Source organism: Alosa sapidissima, chromosome 3, assembly GCF_018492685.1.
Source record: "Alosa sapidissima isolate fAloSap1 chromosome 3, fAloSap1.pri, whole genome shotgun sequence".
Lineage (NCBI taxonomy): Eukaryota > Metazoa > Chordata > Actinopteri > Clupeiformes > Clupeidae > Alosa > Alosa sapidissima.
This window is the reverse complement of record NC_055959.1, coordinates 34,148,632-34,169,271: the sequence shown is the minus strand read 5'-3', so window position 1 is coordinate 34,169,271 and position 20,640 is coordinate 34,148,632. Positions and strand designations below refer to the sequence as shown.

At 41.9% G+C, this 20,640-nt stretch overlaps 2 protein-coding genes across 2 annotated transcripts in view; one reads left to right on the top strand and one right to left on the bottom strand.

Moving 5' to 3' along the window:
• The window catches only part of LOC121705521 (integrin alpha-M-like), a 51,503-nt gene extending 36,672 nt beyond the window's left edge, over positions 1-14,831 (bottom strand). Inside the window, exons 1-4 of the mRNA XM_042086532.1 lie at positions 14,648-14,831; positions 4,050-4,155; positions 1,245-1,345; positions 82-152 (exon numbers count right to left, since the gene is read on the bottom strand). Of these exons, the coding sequence (XP_041942466.1) occupies positions 82-152; positions 1,245-1,345; positions 4,050-4,155; positions 14,648-14,696 (327 nt within the window). The 5' untranslated portion in view covers positions 14,697-14,831. The remainder of the gene's footprint in view (positions 1-81; positions 153-1,244; positions 1,346-4,049; positions 4,156-14,647) is intronic.
• Positions 14,832-16,650: 1,819 nt separating this feature from the next.
• aldoab (aldolase a, fructose-bisphosphate, b) overlaps positions 16,651-20,640 on the top strand; it is a 9,652-nt gene continuing 5,662 nt past the window's right edge. The window contains exons 1-3 of the mRNA XM_042086552.1: positions 16,651-16,799; positions 19,666-19,782; positions 20,145-20,334. Of these exons, the coding sequence (XP_041942486.1) occupies positions 19,671-19,782; positions 20,145-20,334 (302 nt within the window). The 5' untranslated portion in view covers positions 16,651-16,799; positions 19,666-19,670. The remainder of the gene's footprint in view (positions 16,800-19,665; positions 19,783-20,144; positions 20,335-20,640) is intronic.

The window sequence follows — 20,640 nt, the reverse complement described above, 5'->3', positions numbered from 1 at the left end:
AGAGAGAAAGAGAAAAGAACAGGAGAAAAAGAGAAAAGAGAGAGCAGGAGATCCAGAGGTACAGTAGGATATAACGCCTACCAGTGTCTTTCTGCCGATTTCACTCCTGGACATGGTGAGCCCAAGGGACATGTTCACTGCCGAACTGGGCACTGTGGCCAAACACAAACACAAACATAACTCACTTCACAGATACATACATATACATATTACCGGTACATACACATACAGTATACATAGATGATGATGATGATGGTGAAGATGAATCAGATGGATGGATGGAATGGCTGCACCACGACCATGGACCACTTGACAGGGACAATAAGGAAGTGGCACACCCATAGCATTCTTATTATATTACAAATGTGCATACTGTAACTACATGTGTAGATACCAATACTATACTGTAGTAGACTATACTATCTTGAATTTCCCCTTGGGGATCAATGAAGTATCTATCTATACTCAATAGTCAACTGTACATATCTGTCTATACTGTTAATACTGAACATACACTTTTTTTGCTAAGTTACTGTTACTACACTGCACATACCTGTACATACTGTACATATCTGTCTAAATTGTGGGGCAGCCGTGGCCTACTGGTTAGGGCATCGGGCTTGTAACCGAAGAGTTGCCGGTTCAATCCCCGACCAGTAGGAAAAATGTGGGCGGGGGAAGTGGTTGAGCACTGTGCTCCCATGCCCACATCCACGCCTGAAGTGCCCTTGAGCAAGGCACCTAACCCCTCACTGCTCCCCGAGAGCCGCTGTTGTAGGCAACTCACTGCTTCGAGAGTAGTGTGTGCTTCACCTCACTGTGTGTTCACTGCGTGCTGAGTGAGTTTCACTAATTCACGGATTAGGATAAATGCAGAGACCAAATTAAAAGAGTATATATACTTATATTCTTTGTCCATACTGCATATCCATATTTATTCTGCTCTTATTATGTTATTGTTAGTACACTGCACATATCCCTTCTGTGAACCATGTCACTTGCTTAACTGTAGGCTATACTACTGCTTACACTGCACTATATGTCATTTACTGCTTATACTGCACTACCTGTCTATAGTGTTCACATTGCACTTTTTTGCACTTCTTCTTTTTTGCACTTCTGGTTAGACGCTAACTGCATTTTGTTGTGCTTGTACTTATACTCTGCACAATGACAATAAAGTTGAATCTAATCTAATCGATGGATCGATGGATGTATGGATGGATGTATGGATGGATCATTACCGTTGATGTTTACAGGTGAGCAGGAGCCAGCAGGAAGCTGACACTTGTAAACACGTCCTCTCATGTTCCCGTACTGCTCTAGTGGAGCGCTCACCAACACACTGGACACACACAGCAACACTTAGTCACCAACACACTGGACACACCCAGCATAGTCACCCACACACTGGACACACACAGCAACACATAGTCACCAACACACTAGACACACACAGCAACACAATCTGCAGTAGTCGTAGTCACCAACACACTGGACACACACAGCAACACATAGTCACCAACTCACTGGAAACACACAGCAACACAGAGTCTCCAACACACTGGACACAAACAGCAACACAGTCTGCAGTAGTCACCAAGACACTGGACACACAGCAACACAGTCAAATAGCTAAGGTCTAAAACATGCACATCATTACAGTTTTTCTCAGTCACTTTGTTGATCTCTTGAATTATCATTAGGTACACTATGCAAGGTTTTCACCTTAATATAACCTTTACGAAGCCAATTTGATGGTAAACGAACTTGTAATAGGGGAATTGTTCACCTAGCATAGCCAAACAGCATAGCCACAGCGAATCAACGAGAGAACCAGCCATGCAACTTCAAGAATAGTGGCCTGAAGACATCTCGCCAGAATCATGAAACATTATCTTGTCAGTATATATACATGTAGCTATTTTGGAGATAGTTTTTACCTGTTAATCCTTCACCTCCACAACAAAAGCAATTGCATTGTGTACAGAGGGAACAAGCCACGAGAAGTAGGCTATTTACAACTGCAGAGTAAAAAAATGTCTCAAATATTTATGCTAATCAACATTAGTGCCATAACTTCATGTGTTACTATACAAAGTTTGTACTGCAGTTTGTTTCCGGACCATGTAACATATTGTCATGCAGGGAAAAAGACTAGACTATTTAACAGTAGACCTACAGCAGTTCTTTCCAAAAAGTGCATATAATGACTCAATAAATGTCTGACTAGCATGACATCAGCATTAGCATTGATAATGTCATAAAAACAATTGCATGGATGTGTGAAAGTGTTTACTGTTTGTTTAAAGTCATTATAAATTGATTTTATGATTTGTACAAGTGACTAGATGATGTGGGGATTGAACAAGTCGTTTTGAGAATTTCAATTCGGATCTAAGAAATGCTAGCCTGACGAGCCAGACCCACATTAAAATGTAGGGTCTGGGCACTCACCGTTCGCAGTGCTCAGTCCGAGGGGCGGGATAATTGGTTGTCTTTCAAATTCCCTCTGCACGCAATAGGACAGCACTGAGTCCCATGCGTTTTCCCACCAGCAGAGCTAGTTGGCTAGTTCAAACTTTTGCCAACTTAAAACAAGCTTAACTCGTGTCACACTGTTGGCCAACAGCAACATCCATCTTCTTTGTTTTCAAGTAGCAGGGAATTCAAGCAAAACCGTTGCAACTCTGCCATCAATCATTATGTTAAGCCTGCCTAACGACTCTATACACGATTTGATTGGCCTGATAGAAGTTTCATTTTTCGAGCTCACAAGCCAACGGAGAGTTGCTAGACAAGCCCTGGAAGCAAATGTAATTTGCTGCCGCTAGGATGCGTCTATGGAGACTCATGGCACATTATGGTATCCCGGAGAAGTTCATAACTGTAAAGAATTCAATGTCCACACAGTCTTAGAATTCTTAGAAGATTATTATTTTGTACCTTTATAGAACCAGTAGTACAGACAGGTAAGTGGTAGCTTAACTTCACTCTAGCAACGTTCAACTAACATAAGGCCCCTTGTGCATTGCTACGCATGCGCACTACATGCCACATAACCATTAAAGGGATTAGAGCTATATTTCACTATTCACCTTATATGACAATAACCATCACCCAGCAACTGTATCTACAATCATCCTGTAGAGTCATACATAATGGAAATGTGGTCAGACGGATTTAGAGGGTTTTGCATCTGAACTCTTCACATATACATATTTAAGTGCTTAAGCCAATATGGAACGCAAAATATATCTCCACAAATACAAAACTCTGCATCTTCAACACCAATGTTAAATCCGTTTTAGTATATGGGGCAGAAACTTGAAGAACCACAAAAGCATCATCAAACAAGCTACAAACATTCTTTAACAGATGCTTACGACACATCCTGAAGATTTACTGGCCTAATACTATCACAAATGAAGAACTCTGGCAAACCACACAACAAGAACAAATTGAAACCCAAATCAAACGCAGGAAATGGGGCTGGATCGGGCACACCTTGAGAAAACCATCCTCTAACACGACCAGACAGGCCTTAACCTGGAACCCACAAGGGAAAAGAAAGCCAGGAAGACCAAGAAACAGCTGGACTGTTGAGGCAGAACTCAAGAAAGCAACATCATCTTGGAAGGAAGTAGAGAAGATCGCTCAACACCGAACCACCTGGAGGAAGTTCATGAATGACCTATACTCCCCAAAGAGCAAAAGGGTTTAAGTCTAGTAAGTCAGGGTGCGTCTAGATTTCTAGGCTAAAGAAATGCCTCAAAGTGACTGAAAAAACTGTAAGGTCATCGTACGTAATCATCATCATCATCATCAAAATCATTACCATGAGCATCCTTATAATCACATAATCAATGTTCATAGCAAGGAAAGGTGAAGAAAACAGTGATGATGATGATGATGATGACGATGGCCTGGCCTATATTGGCTGTCAGAGAGAGAGGACAGATCTGTAATGATGGTGACGATTATGACAAGGACGTTGATGATGATGGTGATGATGATGATGGTAACCCCTCAAGGTCGTGGCATCTTACCTTGATGTGTCCTCCTGAATAACTCTGTAGCCAAATGAGGATGTCGGCATGCTCATCTGTTTCCATGCCGATTCATCGATGTTAAATGCTGTCACCATTGGTAACGCTAGGGAGGAGAAGGGAGAGGAAAGATCAGAGATTGTGACAAAGATCTCATAAAGGAAACTAAAGAAAACGACTGAACTAGGCTCTACTTCGCTAAGTAGACACACACACACACACACTTTTTTGTGTCCCAAGGATTTCTCCTCTGAACTGAACTTGAACTGGATTTTCAGATTTAAAGGAAAATTCCCGCGATTTTTCACATATCTCAAGGCCAAGGATTTCTCAAGGTCACCGAGTACTGTCGGTACCAAAAAACCCCGAAAACAATTAGTTTTATCTAGGGAACCGTTCGTTATTTATAAACGGAATCACCGGAGGGATTTTGAGAGCTTCGATCAAAAGTTGCGTGACCCTCCCCTGCCTGCAATATAATTTTCAACGACCCTCCAGCAGCATTTTCAAAAATGACATGACCCTCCCCGACCATGTGTCATTGTCTTCCGCCCACGCCTTTACGCGATATGAAAACACATCAACATATGCTACCGTCTTAAAATCAACCTCTGCTTTCTGGTCTTACACATCACACTTCACCAAGATGGTGGCCATTTCAGTAGATTTACTCACTAACATTGTTGTGGAAACACAATAAGCATGGAAACTAAATGCACACTTCCTGCAACTGCATTAGCCTACTTGAAAATGTACTCCTCTAGTAAGTATTCACATGAAATAAAACAATAAAGCATTGAGAACATTCAACAAAGTACACTGGGTAATAACAAATTCAACACATGAACTTGTTGCTATGGACTCGTCTCTAGGCTTCCTCAGTCATTGTAAAGCTGCCGAAGCTTAACATTATCCAAAACTCAATTTCTTAGACGAGCGTCAATTTGGGAGCGTGCTACACTCCTTCCTTCTCAAATGACTTGAAAAGGCCGTTTGCACAATTTCATAAATAATCACAGGGACCGAAAAATACCTAACATGCCAACTTTTTCCAGGTTTATCGTTTTAACGTTTCCCTGCTGTCTTGCCGTTTTAATATTTTCCCGTAGAATATCCCATATTACTGTAATACTCTCATCACATTAGTCCTGCATTCTGGCCTGTCTCTATGTTGTCCTGTTCTTACCCCTTGCCCTTCCAGTGAAACAGATGTATTCAAATCATTGTTTTGCTTGCTTGAATGCGAACTCAGAGTGATTTTAACCTAGGCCTATTTAAGTTAACGACGTGGTTGTCGTGAGAGCACGATTCATTAGCGCTTGCAGTGTTCGGCCGTAGGCTATGCCTACGTGCGCACCTGCCAGGCTACTCAGCTAGACAAAGAATTCCCCCTGTATATTCACTCCAAGTTGGCCTACCATAACTTACCAACTACACTGTAGACCATAAACTGGCTATTTATATGACCAAATGTATTTGTTCAACTTTATGAAGCAGAATTACGCACTGCTACTTGGAACGTAACACCTTTTTGTTGGCAGGAGAGAGAATGACAGCGATTAACAAATTGCACTTGTTGCTGGTTACCAATAAATACTATATATTTTTTTGCAAACAACAAAAATAGAAAGGATGGAGACAGCAAAGCTAGAGATGGGCAGGAACAAGGTCAATTGGTAGAAATGCTTGTCAAAACGTTAGGAGCTGGATGTGGATGAATGAAGCACAAGTAGCCTATGCTTTATGTTAAGCATGCACACTGTTTAAAGTTAGGCTACACGGTAAACTATAAGTAAACCAAAGTTAAATTTAGCTTTTTTAGGGCTGGATAAAGTTGACCAAATGGATATAGGCTGTTAGGCGTGAATAAAGTAGGCTTTGTTGCTCCAACCCTTCCAACGTTAGGACGAATGTTGATATTTTCCGTATTTTGCGTGAGAAACCCGGGAAATCTCCCTTATTTTCATTGTTCAATGTTGACAGAGCTATGGAACGAAAGAGGACGTTATATGGCGACAGAAATCAACAATCAAACAAGCACTTTGATTTTTTGCTGTTTTCATTAATACAAAATATGGGTGACCCTCCCTCCTAGACAAAAAAAAGTTAGGTGACCCTCCCCTCAACAAAGAATAAAAAGACATGACCCTCCCCTATTTTCCTCCGGTGACCCCGTTTATAAATAACGAACGGTCCCTAGCTCCAGTTGCTGCAGCCAACAGCTGAAGTAGCCAGGCAGCTGCAGCGCTACACTTGGGGCCATGAACATGGGGGCTCATGAACTCTGGTACTCCAAGGTCTCGTTTTTGCACTGTATGTCAGTTCTCATTTGTAAGTCACTTTGGCTAAAAGCGTGAGTTAAATGAATAAAAGCGTGAGCTAAATGAGCTAAATGAATAAATTAATGAATGTAAATGCCAGAGAGTTTTCATGTTGCGTGTCCATGCTGACACCTCTTGTGCATCTGAAACGATGTGCTGCTGGATTGGGTTGCTATGTGATGCTGGACTGGGTTGCTATGTGATGCTGGACTGGGTTGCTTTGTGCTGCTGGACTGGGTTGCTATGTGATGCTGGACTGGGTTACTATGTGATGACTGGGTTGCTACGTGCTGCTGGACTGGGTTGCTATGTGATGCTGGACTGGGTTGCTTTGTGCTGCTGGACTGGGTTGCTATGTGATGCTGGACTGGGTTGCTATGTGAGGACTGGGTTGCTACGTGCTGCTGGACTGGGTTGCTATGTGATGCTGGACTGGGTTGCTAGCTGCTGGACTGGGTTGCTATGTGCTGCTAGACTGGGATGCTATGTGTTGCTGGACTGGGTTTCTATGTGATGCTGGACTGGGTTGCTATGTGATGACTAGGTTGCTACAATATGTGCTGCTGGACACCCTCACATCCCCTTGCACCAGATCAGGGGTCTTCAACTAGTGGCCCACGCCCCCTGGTGGTCCGTGATGGTATTGCTGGTGATCCCTGGCCATGCATCCATGCATAACAGTTTTTTCAACTGCTTACACACATTTTCAAAGCTATGTGTATTTTTTTTTTTAAACTCGACACACAAATCCAACTATTGCTCACACAAAATGCAAAATGCCTCATATCTGCTGCAAAATTAAGCACAGCTTTCAAAATATTGCAAACACATCTCAAAAGCAAGCAATTGCGATTTGCCTTACATTATAAACACTGTTGTCATAATGTGACATTTTGGATACATCATGTACACATTGTTGCTCAAAACCTAAAGCTCTTCTGTCTTGGGCTTCTATGTACAGTATATGAATGTCATCTGCATAGAGAAATATACAAATTGGGGGGGAAAAATCCCAAATAATTTGCTGTGGTGAATACAGCATTTTACAGCACACACACACACACACACACACACACACACAAAACAAAATATAACAACCACCACATGTAGTTGAACAGAAACCAAAAAGCTCTCTCACAATTGCATGGATGTGTGGGTGTGTATGTATTCATTACATTACATTACATTCATATGCCTGTACTAAGACAATGATTGGATGGTGATCAGTAAAGTAATGAGTGTTTGTACATGTGAAGAGTATGTGTGAATGAGTGTGGAAAAAGTGGTGAATAAGTGTGCCATTTTATATTTGACCTAACTTCCTGTTATGTTTGTGTGTTAGTTGTGTGTGTTTCTCAAAAACTGTTTTATGAAATTGAAAACTCGGTCAAAGGCTGTGTAGTTTTGCAGACATGGTATGGGGCAGTTTTAAAAAATCACCATGGTTAAGTCAATGGGGGTCTCAGGCTGCTCCTTTTGTAAGAATGTTGGTCAGGTTGATTTAGAATTGACCTCCAAGCATGAGTTACGTAAAAGTGTTCTAGAACCTTGCAGCAGTGATTTGACATGATAAACACTTTGCAGCAGCTTGCAATGGGCATTTTTAAAACTCTAAACACAAAACACACAGCTGCGCACACAAAATGCAAAATGCCTCAAATCTCTAAACAAAAAACACACAACTGCGCACACAAAATGCGAAATGCCTCAAATCTCCAGCAAAAGATCACAAGTGTAGTAGTTGAAAAAAAACTTTAGTGTACTTCACAATGTAAAGAGAAAAAGGTCCTCAATGTACAGGACTGGTCTTATGTATCATGTTTGCTCAATATATTCTTGTACTCTAAATGATCCTTTACTTGAACAATATTTCTGGGGGGGGGGGGGGGGATCAAGCATACACTATATCCTAATCAGATCACATGATGGATATGTTTGTGATATGACTGAAGTGTTTCATTTTGCAAAAGAGCAAAGGCATTCTGCTAATTGGGTGTAGAATTGTGTTACAGTTTTTCTCGATCGTTTTGATACCTGTATCAACTCTGACATCACGTTCTCAAAACAGTTAACACCTGTGTCTGAACAAAAGCACTCTGGACAAAATGACACATTTTGCTTAAAACACTTAAAACATGCTGCAAAAGCAAATCTTGCCCTCAAACACTACATCTTTGGTCAAGAAGTATCTGCTAAACGTAATGTAATGTAACGTGTTGCCAATTCAAAAACACTCTTTAATCAATCATTACACATTGGACAACAAAATGCAAAATCTAGTTCTCAAAATTAGCATTTTTGCTATATCTGTTCCATTACTTTCTCATTTTTCTGGTATCAGAAAAAAACTGTGAAAAGACAAAATGTACTGAATAAAAAAATAATTTACTCATTCCTCCCAAGATGTAACTGTCATTGACATGTAAGACATACAGTAAACACAGCAAGATACAGTAAATTTCATTGAACTACAACTTGTAATTTTTCATCGAAATAGACCTACAGTAAACACCTTTTGTACTGTTTTCTCCACCAAATAGGCAATACAGTACTAAATGTGCATTAGATCCATACTTGCAAATAGCAACACAGAACAGACATCTCTTATGTAGTGATGGGGACGAGACTGCCTATGCCGAGTCCGAGTCAAGACCGAGTCTTTGAAGGGTCGAGACCGAGTCTGTTGGTTTTCAAATACAGTCGAGTCCGAGTCAAGACCGAGTCTTTGAGGAAGCAAGTCCGAGTCGAGACCGAGTCCTTTAGGAGTCGAGACCGAGTCGAGACCAAGACCATAAAAAAATGTCAGTTTTAATATTCATAATTTAATATCACCCCAATTAATAATCAACAGTTAGGCCTACAGACTAAGCTAGATTGGGAATTGTTTAGAGGAGCAGTCTTAACGTCTTAATATGGACTATGCTGACCTACAGACACTCACTGGCAGCAGAGCCATAGAGATAAATAAACGGCTCTGACGGCAGTATCTTTGCATTGCACCATGGGATGTCATTTTCAAATAATGCCGGTCAACATTGCATTTTATTATTATTGTTGTTATGTGTTGTCTGTTTTTTTATATGAACATAAAAAATGCGTTGGTCTAGAGGACTCGGTCTGAAATTACGAGTCCTTCTCCTCCCACTGTGGTCCGAGACCGAGTCAAGACCGAGTCTTTGAAGGAACGAGTCCGAGACGAGACCGAGAAAGCAGAAATTGGTCTCGAGACCGGACTCGAGTACTACATCACTACTCTTATTTATAAAGAATTGTGCAAAGGAGTTTCACACAGGTGTATCAGAGATTCAGACTTATGCAAGGAATCTATACCACCTGTGAAAAGATGTTTTCCTTTTGTTTAGCATGGGAAAACCAATAGAGTTTTGGGTTTTTGAATGACACCTGTGTTAACTGTTTTTTTCAACTGCTTACACACTAAATCTTTGCTTTTCACACAATTTTCTAAACATTTCTTCCAAACATCATAACCCCACACCAAATCTGCAAAACCATACACTAATTCTCAATGTTTGACTCAGTTTTCAATTTACTAAAACACATTTTGCAAAACACCACACACAATTTTCTACTTAACACACAAACAGGAAGTATCGGTAACTTGATTCCGTTTTTCAAAGATAACCCATCAATCTGGCCCTAGAGGATTTCCGGTTGAAATGTTCAGAACCAATGCAAATACTTTGAAAGGAATGTTCTACAAAAAGTTGACTTTATGTACAGTAAAACTTGTTTTACTATATTTTTGTGTCTCCCCAAGTTACCATTAGCTCAATACATTTTTCTATAGACGTACCCCCCCCCCCCCCCACACACACACACACACACACACACACACATAAACACACTCACACACACACACATTTCTTTGGAAAAAGCAAAGTAATTTGATAGTAGTCAGTCATTTGCATCTTAGGCAAAATCAGCCTTTCAGAACTCCATGTACATCTGGTGGTCATTGTATTTTGCTTTGCATTGTTCTTGTTGGCTGTAAAATACTGTATTCGCAACAGCAAATTATTTGGGAAAAATCACTATTTTTTGGTTTCAATATTGCTTGCATTTTTACTGTGTATTTCTCTCTGTAGATACCGTAACTTTCACTCTTGTATGGAAATACATAAAGCCTATGAAAGACAAAAGAGCATTTTTGAGCAACAGTGTGTACATGATGTATCCAAAATGTCATATTATGACAAAAGTGTTTGTAATGTGAGGCGAATGTTTGATTTAAATATGTGTTTATGACATTTTGAATGTTGTGTGTCATTTAGCTGGAGATTTGAGGCATTTTGCATTTTGTGTGAGCAATTGTTAGTTTTGTGTGTGGAGTTTTGAAAAATATACACAGTTTTGAAAACGTGTGTAAACAGTTGTAAAAAACTGTAACTGTTTTGCAAAAGATGTGAGAAATGTGTGAACCCAATGAAAATGTCTGAACACATTCGCAAGAGGTAACTTCTGCTGTGCAAAGAAAGTGTTCATGAAGACCAATTGGATCCCAGTTTCCTTCAGCAGGTCAAAGCAATCGAGAAAAACTGTAATTGTGTGAAAATGGTGCTTAATCAATTGAAAAAACCTGTAATCATTGTGTGTGTGTGTGTGTGTGTGTGTGTGTGTGTGTGTGTGTGTGTGTGTGTGTGTGTGTGAGTGACAACCTGAATGAGGTTGATGGCATGGCATGTCTCTTTGGTGTCCTTTAGTTAGTTCCTCTATTCTAAAATAACAGACGCACAAGGCCACAAGACCAACTACTTGTTTCCGTGGTTTATTAAAGTGAACCCAGACAAACGTGTTAGCACATATGAATTAGCTCTGCAGGTCCGTCTGAAAAGTGAACCCAGACAAACGTGTTAGCACACAATTAGCTCTGCAGGTCCGTATCTCTAGTGTTAGCACATATGAATTAGCTCTGCAGGTCCATCTGGAAAGGATTCCATTGGTGCAATAAACTCTTACGTGTTCCTGGGTTTTTGCTGATTCGGATGCGGATGTCATTGGGATCTTTCTGGTATCGATGACACACTGTCTTATGATAGAGAATGTCACTGTGTGTCCATTGCACTTTATCTGTCCTGGGGGACATTTTTCCTCTGCATTCTAACCAATCTGGGGGTAGTGTACAAACATACACACACATACACACACACACACACACACACACACACACAGAGACTTGGAGCAGTGAGCTTACCAGGAGCACACACACTAGGTGCACACATTCACACCCTGAGCAGTAGTCCTTGAAGGGAAGCAGTTGGGGGTTAGGTGCCTTGCTCAAGGGCACCTCATCCGTGGATGTGGGAAAGCACTGTCCAATCACTCCCCCTCCCCACAATTTCCCTGCCATCGGTCCAGCCACCCTTTGGTCACAACAAGTCCGATTCCCTAACCAATTGGCCACAGCCCACAAATACCCCCATGTAAGCTTTACAACTGTTTACAACTCTATGTCTATTTTTCAAATCTCTACACACAAAACCCACAATTGCTCACACAAAATGCATAATGCCTCAAATAGCACTCTAACATGTACTGTTACTGTAACACCTAGCACACACCGAAGAAATCAAGACATTATAAGACTGGACTAGCTACATCAGCTGAGGAAATTCAAGGTATCAGTTTCCATCTTGAAGCCCTTTTACTCCTCAGCTGTGGAGAGTGTCCTGACAAGTAGCATCATCACTTAGTTTGGGAACTGTACAGCCAGACTACAGTACCTTACGACTGCAGTGCCTTATCAAATTACTTTGCTTTTCCCAAAGAAAATGTATTACTGTGTGTGTGTGTGTGTGTGTGTGTGTGTGTGTGTGTGTGTGTGTGTGGGTGGGTGGTGTTCAGTTGTGTATGTATTCATAGGCCTGTATGGACCCTTTCAACTGCAGAAACAAACATGTGCGTTCCTAAGGCGCTTCCGGAGGAACAGAAAACAACATTGATATAATGGTAACTCAACAAACAAAAAGAAAAAAGAAAAATGTTACTTAAAATCTAAAATGTTACAAAGCCTACATTGCGCTATACAGTGTGTTTCAGGGTCATAGAGTATATCTATTCATAGGCCAACGATCGGATGGAGCTCAGTAAGTAATGAGTGTTTGTACATTGAGGACTGAGTGTGAATAAGTGTGTCATTTTGATAGGTTGTGTTTGAAAAATGAAATCAAGTTACTTCCTGTTAGATTTGTGTGTGTTAGGTAAAAAAAATTGTGTGTGGTGTTTTGCAAAATGTGTTTTAGGAAATTGTAAATTTAAAAGACATGTTTAGAAAATTGCGTGACAAGCAAAGATTTAGTGTATAAGCAGTTGAAAAAGTCAAATTCATTCTTATTTGTGCTAATTCTACCTTACAGCAAGAGCACATAGTCTGTCCCTATGATAATCAGTATCACATAGTCCAGTGGTCCCCAAACTTTTTCTTTCGAGGGCCAGTTCTCAAACTATGAGAGTTTTATTAAATGCTGGCAAAAACATCTGGAATGACCACCATTCTAACTTTCACTCACCTGATGAGAACTTTGTGAATTGTGAATTTGGATGAACATTTGACAACGAGTGAATAAGTCCCAGAAATATGACTTGAATAGAAGTTAGTTAGTTATTAAGTTAGTTAGTTATTAACAATTAATTGATAAACTTTTAGAATACTTTGAGCACTGATGCAGTCAGCATAGGCCTCTTACATTGTTTGCAGGTATAGGCCTACATTTCATTCCGTTTTCGATGGTAAACGTGAAACAGCGCCAAAACAACCACCAGTGGACAAAAAGAGTATTACATGTGTACTGTTAAGACTCGCCATAGAGAATGAATGGGGGAAATTACGGAGGTTATAGTTTGACATGTCGTACTCCCGTGCGGGCCAGATGCTATATACCACAGACATGTTTTGGGGGCCACCCAAAATGAGGTGGCGGGCCGTAGTTTGGGGACCACTGACATAGTCTGTCCCTATAAACAGTATAAGCATATAGTCTGTCCCTATGATAAACTGTATAAGCACATAGTCTGTCCCTATGATAAACAGTAAAAGAACTCATAGTGATGAACACACTAGTTATGTAGAGGAGGACTAGTCATCAGCATACATCATCCTCTTAGGTAAACACAGCAGAACAACCACACATACCCTTAAAAGGACATACATTCCATCTTCTGACGATTTCCTGATGAGTGGGCAATTGGAGATCATTTTAACTATGTCACATAGCCTATTTCATGCCTAATATACTTCATGATCTGTCATTATTAGCCTATTCCTGTCTAAATGTGGTGTGAGAGTTACATGAAAGAAACAAAGATGCTGCAATATTTTGAAAGGGAAGGGACGTCACACACACACACACACACACACACACACACACAGACACACACACACACACACACACAGTCAAATCTACATTGACATCTGTGCAATGATCTGTACTGTCATGAGTATTTCAAAATATGTGACTATGATGGACAACAGTATGTTGTTATATGACTTATGAGCGCCTTGACAAAAAGAAGAGAAAAAAAATCATCTTTCAGTCATTTTCATTCAGATGTATGAACTAAAACATTTTAAAAGAACTTCTTCCACCAACTACAAACACACACACACACACACCAACTATTTCAACTTGCACTTCAGGTTGCATCTGGTCTGGTGAAGCCAATAGAAACCATTTGATGAAACTCTGGGATTTGCGTTATACTTCTGGATTGTGAGCTCCAGTCTTGTGTTTGTAACAGTCTTGTGTTTGGGGCCCACACACCAGCACAGAGGACAGCCACTGTGAAAGGCACAGCCTTTTTCTTTGGGTATCTAATCATTTTAAAACTACACTTAAAGGAGATTTACGGTGATTTTTCACATATCTGTGTGATCTCGGGTTCACCCAGAGTGTAACCTTATACTTATATAAACCAAAAAACTACATGTTTTATACATGTCCACTCCACAGCACATTTAGCATGGGAAGTACAATATACATATCTAAGAATTGTCAATGACCAGTTGCCATTTTTCAATAATAATAATAATAATAATAATAATAATTATAATACCTTTAATTTTATAGTGATTTTCAAGACACGCAAAGGTACAGAGGTACTTTACATAACAAACAGGCGAGGTTGCATAAACAGACACAAAATAAGACACAGGGACAGAAAACAAAACTAGAGAAGTGGGCAGAATGTTACGTTCGTACGCCTCATGAAACAAAAACGCTTACCGTGATTGTGAAACTATCCATGTGTATTCATGCTTACCGTTAAACAGGCAGAAGATGATGCTGGGGGTCCATTCAGGAAGTCCCATGGTGGGCTCACAACACAGCGGAACACAGACGGAGTGAGTGAAGGAAGCCGTGAGAGAAGGAGAGAGAGCTGAAGTGAGAGAGACAGAGCGGTAACTTCATTATCCGCTGTGGCAACTATTTGGGTAATAGAGCAGGAGAGAGGAAGACAGAGGGAAGTGTGTGTGTGTGTGTGTGCGGGGGGGGGGGGAGGTAGTTGTTGATGACTCTCAGGAAATAAGGAGGAATAAAGAAGTGTTGTTACTTGAAATATAGCAAGACAAGTAAATGAATGACCTATTCTGTTCTGCCAAAAATGAATGGCAGAAGTTATTTAAGGTTGAATTTGTATTTCAGTATTTCATAGCCCCATCGCCTTACCACGCACACACACACACACACAAACACACCAACATCATAGCATTAGGAAATGTTATTTAGTTTCACACATTTAGTTACTATGCAATACAAAGTATGCACACACACACACACACACACACCTTTGAAACTGTCATTCACTCTCTTTAAGCTAAATCCTCTACACACACACAACACACACATTATTTCAAACACTTATTTATTCAAACAAAGTATGATATACAAAACACATTTCAATCCTTTTTCCAAGGCCTCCTGGGAACTCTCTCTCTCTCTCTCTCTCTCTCTCACACACATACACACACACACACACACACAGACACAAAACTGTAAAACTGCATATGCTCAAAGACTCAGATGCTTTTGACACACACACACACACACTTACACAGTCACTCTCCCCGCAGAGATCCCACCACACAGCGTACACACACACACACACACACACACACACACACACACACACACACACACACTACATGGTCTGTTAACCCACACAGATACACACAGTCAGGCATGCACAAAAGGCCACAAGCACACACACACACACATACACAGTCCAGCAAGAACATACATGCACTTACACAAATGATAAAGGTCACTTCACTACAGGGTGTATTTCCAATGGCATGTGTATACATTACACAAGATGAACTGAAATATAACTTAATGAAATATGTGGGAGATATAACACAAACACACACACACACACACACACATACACGCATGCACGCACACACATACACGCACACAGAGAACTGTAACACCCCAACTTTTTTTTACACCAGGGCGACCTTTGCTAAGCAACCCTTGCCATTAGGCCAAGGTTCCCGAGAGGTCGCTCAAAGGTCAAGATCTGCTTCGAAAGGTGCAAGAGCAGGATTGGGTTTCTGATGGCCGGTCAGCCATGTTGTCACATGTGTCTCTCTGCCCATCTGTCTGTCTTTGTACAAAATGTTCAAGTAATTTCTTTTAAATTGTAAATGTTTTGTTTCTTGGTGTAGAAGGTCTGGGCAGAATTTGTACAGGAAAGCCTGAGAGTAAAGTTTTGAATGACCACTGATTCAGCCTTCTGCATCCACGTGAGTAGCAGGAGAATCATTTATGTAGAAACTGAATATTACATTCTAAAAACACTAAAAAAAGTTAGTTTCTCATTCACACCCCTGCTATTCCCAGAAAACATTTTAGAACCAACTTATATTTAGAGGATACTTTTTTTTTTACAACCTCTCTCTCTTTATCTATCTATCTATCTATCTGTCTATCTATCTGTCTGTCTGTCTGTCTGTCTGCCTGCCTTCTTACCTGCCTGTCTACTATCTCTGTGTGTGTGTGTGTGTGTGTGTGTGTGTGTGTGTCTGTCTGTCTGCCTGCCTTCTTACCTGCCTGTCTACTATCTCTCTCTCTGTGTGTGTGTGTGTGTCTGTCTGTCTGTTTATCTATCTTTCTATTTCCATGTACATCATTTTTAATTTCTTCATCTGTAGGCCTCATTTATCTGACTAACCCCTTTCCCCGACAGCGCTGCCTTATCACGGGTAGGCGTATGAGTCTGTGGGGCTTCTTGCCGCCGCCCTTCTCGGGTTGCGGGGTTGGCGCTAAGAATAGCCCGGCTGCTGAAATGTGAGGGGTCACAAACACTGGATAAAAAGGCTGGTCGGACGTGCAGTAGGCGTCGCGGAACTAAACCGGATCCTCTCCTCTAAATCTCTCCTCTTCCTCAGCGGATCTCCACAAACACAGAGGTAACTAGCCACGCAACTCTTTATCGCGTAGACATGCATGGGAGATTCACATTATAGGCCTACATGTATTCATGTCGAATTTAAATTATTCCGCCAATTGATTAAACTCATGCAGATATTTGCAGTTTATAGTGAATGTGGTGCTTTATACTAGCCTGAGATCACTGTCCTGCAGAAATGTTGTAGTGCAATTATATCTCTGCTAGTAAGGCTACAGTGTGTCATTTTTACGAGGTGTCCGTTTAATACAGGGTCAGGCTAAGTAAGTGGTATAGTGAAACAGTCAGTTTATGAATTAATGCTTCAACTGTATCTACAGCTAATATGGCTACAACAAGTGGTGCATGTCAGCTGTCATGAGGGAGAGATAGCACTGGTTGTTAGGGCTCATGAATAGTTTATTTCACATGAAGCTATGGTGAGCTTCTCTAGTCTGTCAGACAGTTCAGGGAACATTTGGCACTGTTGCACTTTTTGTCTTTGGAAATACACAAAGGCTGTGTTGTGTTGAGGAATAGGCTTTAGCCTACCAAAGGAGAGGATGAGAGGCTCTTAGATGCCATTGGGTTGTTGGGTTGTCAGACATATTTCACATTGCTTATTTGTTGAACACTAAATCTTAACCGGGCAGAGGTTGCAGTTGCCTGGCTTTTGTATTTGATAAAAGACATACACAACACACACACACACACACACACACACACACACATTCATCACAGTGCTGAAAGAACAAAGTTGGCTATTTGAATGCGTACCCTCGCTGCAAGTCTAGAGAGCTTGCATTTTGTTATGCAGGCGTGTCCTTCTCTTCGGTCCCTGTCATAGCGATGTGCTCACCGCCAGCTCAGGAGATTAGTGCAATAGAAACTTCCTCTCTGTGACACACAGACATACACCACACACACACACACACACACACACACACACACACACACACACACACACACAGATAGAGACGTGTCTGTGTGTGTGTGTGTGTGAGGGCTTATTTATAACTCAGATCTACTCCTCCATACACTGGCTCTGTCTCCAGCTGACTTGTGCAAACAGGAACAGACGCCCTTGAGAGTATGGTGAAGGTCATACCACCAGCACGAAGGTCAGCATCTGTGGGTGTAGCGTAGTTACAGAATGTTTGCTGGCCTTGGTCTAGTGATTAAGAACGCTTGTTGTGAACCAGTACAAACTGATGAAATACTCCTCTCAAGACAGACCTTCATTTCATATACCTATGTTAGTGCAGTGTACTTAATTTCCTATATACCTATGTTAGTGCACTGTACTTCATTTCATATATACCTATGTTAGTGCAGTGTACTTAATTTCCTATATACCTATGTTAGTGCAGTGTACTTCATTTCATATATACCTATGTTAGTGCAGTGTAGTGTCCTTCATTTCATATATACCTATGTTAGTGCATGGTAGTGTACTTCATTTCATATACCTATGTTAGTGCATGGTAGTGTACTCAAAGTGTAGTATTTGCACACTCCCGAACATCATATTTAGCTAAATATTCATACAATGACGTGGGCCAGTGCAAGCAACACAAAAAGACATGGTCAAGACATGGTGTGACTCCTGGGCTCGTATGTTCATTTTGTTAAAGCACTAGCAGGCTTTTTACCCTGGAGAGTGAGAGGACATGCAGAAGTGTGTTTGTGAGTGTGTGTGAGTGTGTGTGAGGGCACGAGGCTTCCTGTTGTGGGCTGCATGGCGAGCGATACGAGCAGACCAGCAGCTGCTGTTGGGAGAGATAGAGAGAGAGAGAGGGATAGAGAGAGAGAGAGAAAGAGAGAGGGGTATATTTAGAGTGACCTACAGATAGAGTGAATGGAGGAGCAGAGAGAGCTGGCAGAGAGGAAAGAAAGAGAGAGATAGAGAGATAGAGAGAGAGAGAGAGGGAGGGAGGGAGGGGGTTAGCGTAAAGGCCAAGGATAACAGGGCCCTCAGAACAAGGAAAGGTCAGGAGAATGCCAACCATTGCTCTGGGTACAAGAAGAGATTACATGAGGAGGGAGAGGGGCAGGCAGGGGGACTGAGAATGAGAGAGGGGGAGAGAGTGAGAGAGAGAGAGAGAAATAAAGGGAGGGGGGACTGAGAATGAGAGAGGGGGAGGAGGGGAGAGATTGACAATGAGCAAGAGAGAGAGAGAGAGAGAGAGAGAAGGAAAGGGAGGGGGACTGAGAATGGGGGGGGGGGGGTTGGGGGAGATGACACACACACACACACAAGTGATGCACACACACACACACAGACTGTGGAAAAACACGCCCTCTGGGTCATTTTGACCGTCAGTAGCACTTCTCCTTTACGGGGCGTGTCTCTGACTCGTTGTCCTGTGAGTCCAGCCGCAGCAGTCTGGACCGGTCTGGACAGAGGCGCCACTCATGGGTCTCTCATGCCGCACAGAGCACTCAAATACCCACTGAAGTGAAACAGTTTTTATTAGAGAAAACAGAAGTGGGAACATGCTAGCGTACTCTTCCACAATATTAACTTATTCTCTCTCTCATTTATTCTTTCTCTCTCCCCATCCCATTTTTGTTACTTTCTCTCCACTTTCTCTCTCTCTTCTCTCCCTCCCTCTCTTCTCTCTCCCTCTCTCTCTTCTCTCTCTCCCTCCCTCTCTCTCTTCTCTCACTCGCTCTCTCTCTCTTCTTTCTTTCTCTCTTCTCTTCTCCCCCTCTCTCCTCTCTTCTCCCCCTCCCTCTCCTCCCTCTCTTCTCTCTCTCTTCTCCCTCCCTCTCTCTCTTCTCCCTCCCTCTCTCTCTTCTCTCTCTCTTCTCCTCCTCTCTCTCCTCCCTCTCTTCTCCCTCCCTCTCTTCTCCCTCCCTCTCTCTTCTCCCTGTCCCTTGGTCAGTCACCATGCCTCACGCCTACCCTTTCCTGAGCCCTGAGCAGAAGAAGGAGCTCTCTGACATTGCTAAGAAGATCGTTGCCCCTGGCAAGGGCATCCTCGCTGCCGATGAGTCCACAGGTACACACACACACATGCATATTTATACACACACACACACACACACGCGCGTACACACACACGTACACACACATACACTTACAAACACACACTCACATGCACACACATACATAGTGTCTATATACACATACACACATAGATAGATAGATAGATAGATAGATAGATAGATAGATACTTTATTGATCCCCAGGGGAAATTCAAGATACACACATATACTCACGTGCACACACACACATACACACACACACACCCTAAGTTTCCCTTCCCCTGTGACCTTTTTGCAAAACAAAATCATGCTGAGAGAAAGTTAAGTTAATATGTTCCTCCTCACCCCCCACCCACCCCCTGATTGGCTGGTGCAGGCAGCGTTGCTAAGCGCTTCCAGAGCATCAACACAGAGAACACAGAGGAAAACAGGAGGCTGTACCGCCAGCTCCTCTTCACTGCGGACAAGGAGATCGACCACTGCATCGGCGGCGTCATCCTCTTCCACGAGACCCTCTACCAGAAGGCCGACAGTGGCAAGACCTTCGCTCAGGTCATCAAGGACAGGTGAGCAGCAGTGGTACTCCAGAGCAAGCCAAGTTCTACTGCAGCTGTAGTTCATATGTACTGCCACTAGGGGGGCGGTGAGAGGGTATCAAGTCTTTGACCTGCACATTGGACATACTGTTGAAAGGGAGGTTTTTCGCTGCCTTACTGTAGTGCTGTCCAGGCTCTAGGCTCTGCAAAATGCCTGGATGCAATTGTATGTCTTTTGACACTACATGAATAAAATTGAAGTGAATTGAATTGAAAAGTACAATTTTATTTCAGAGCACCTGTGCTCTTAGTGCTAAGTGAGCTGCTGGGGTAATC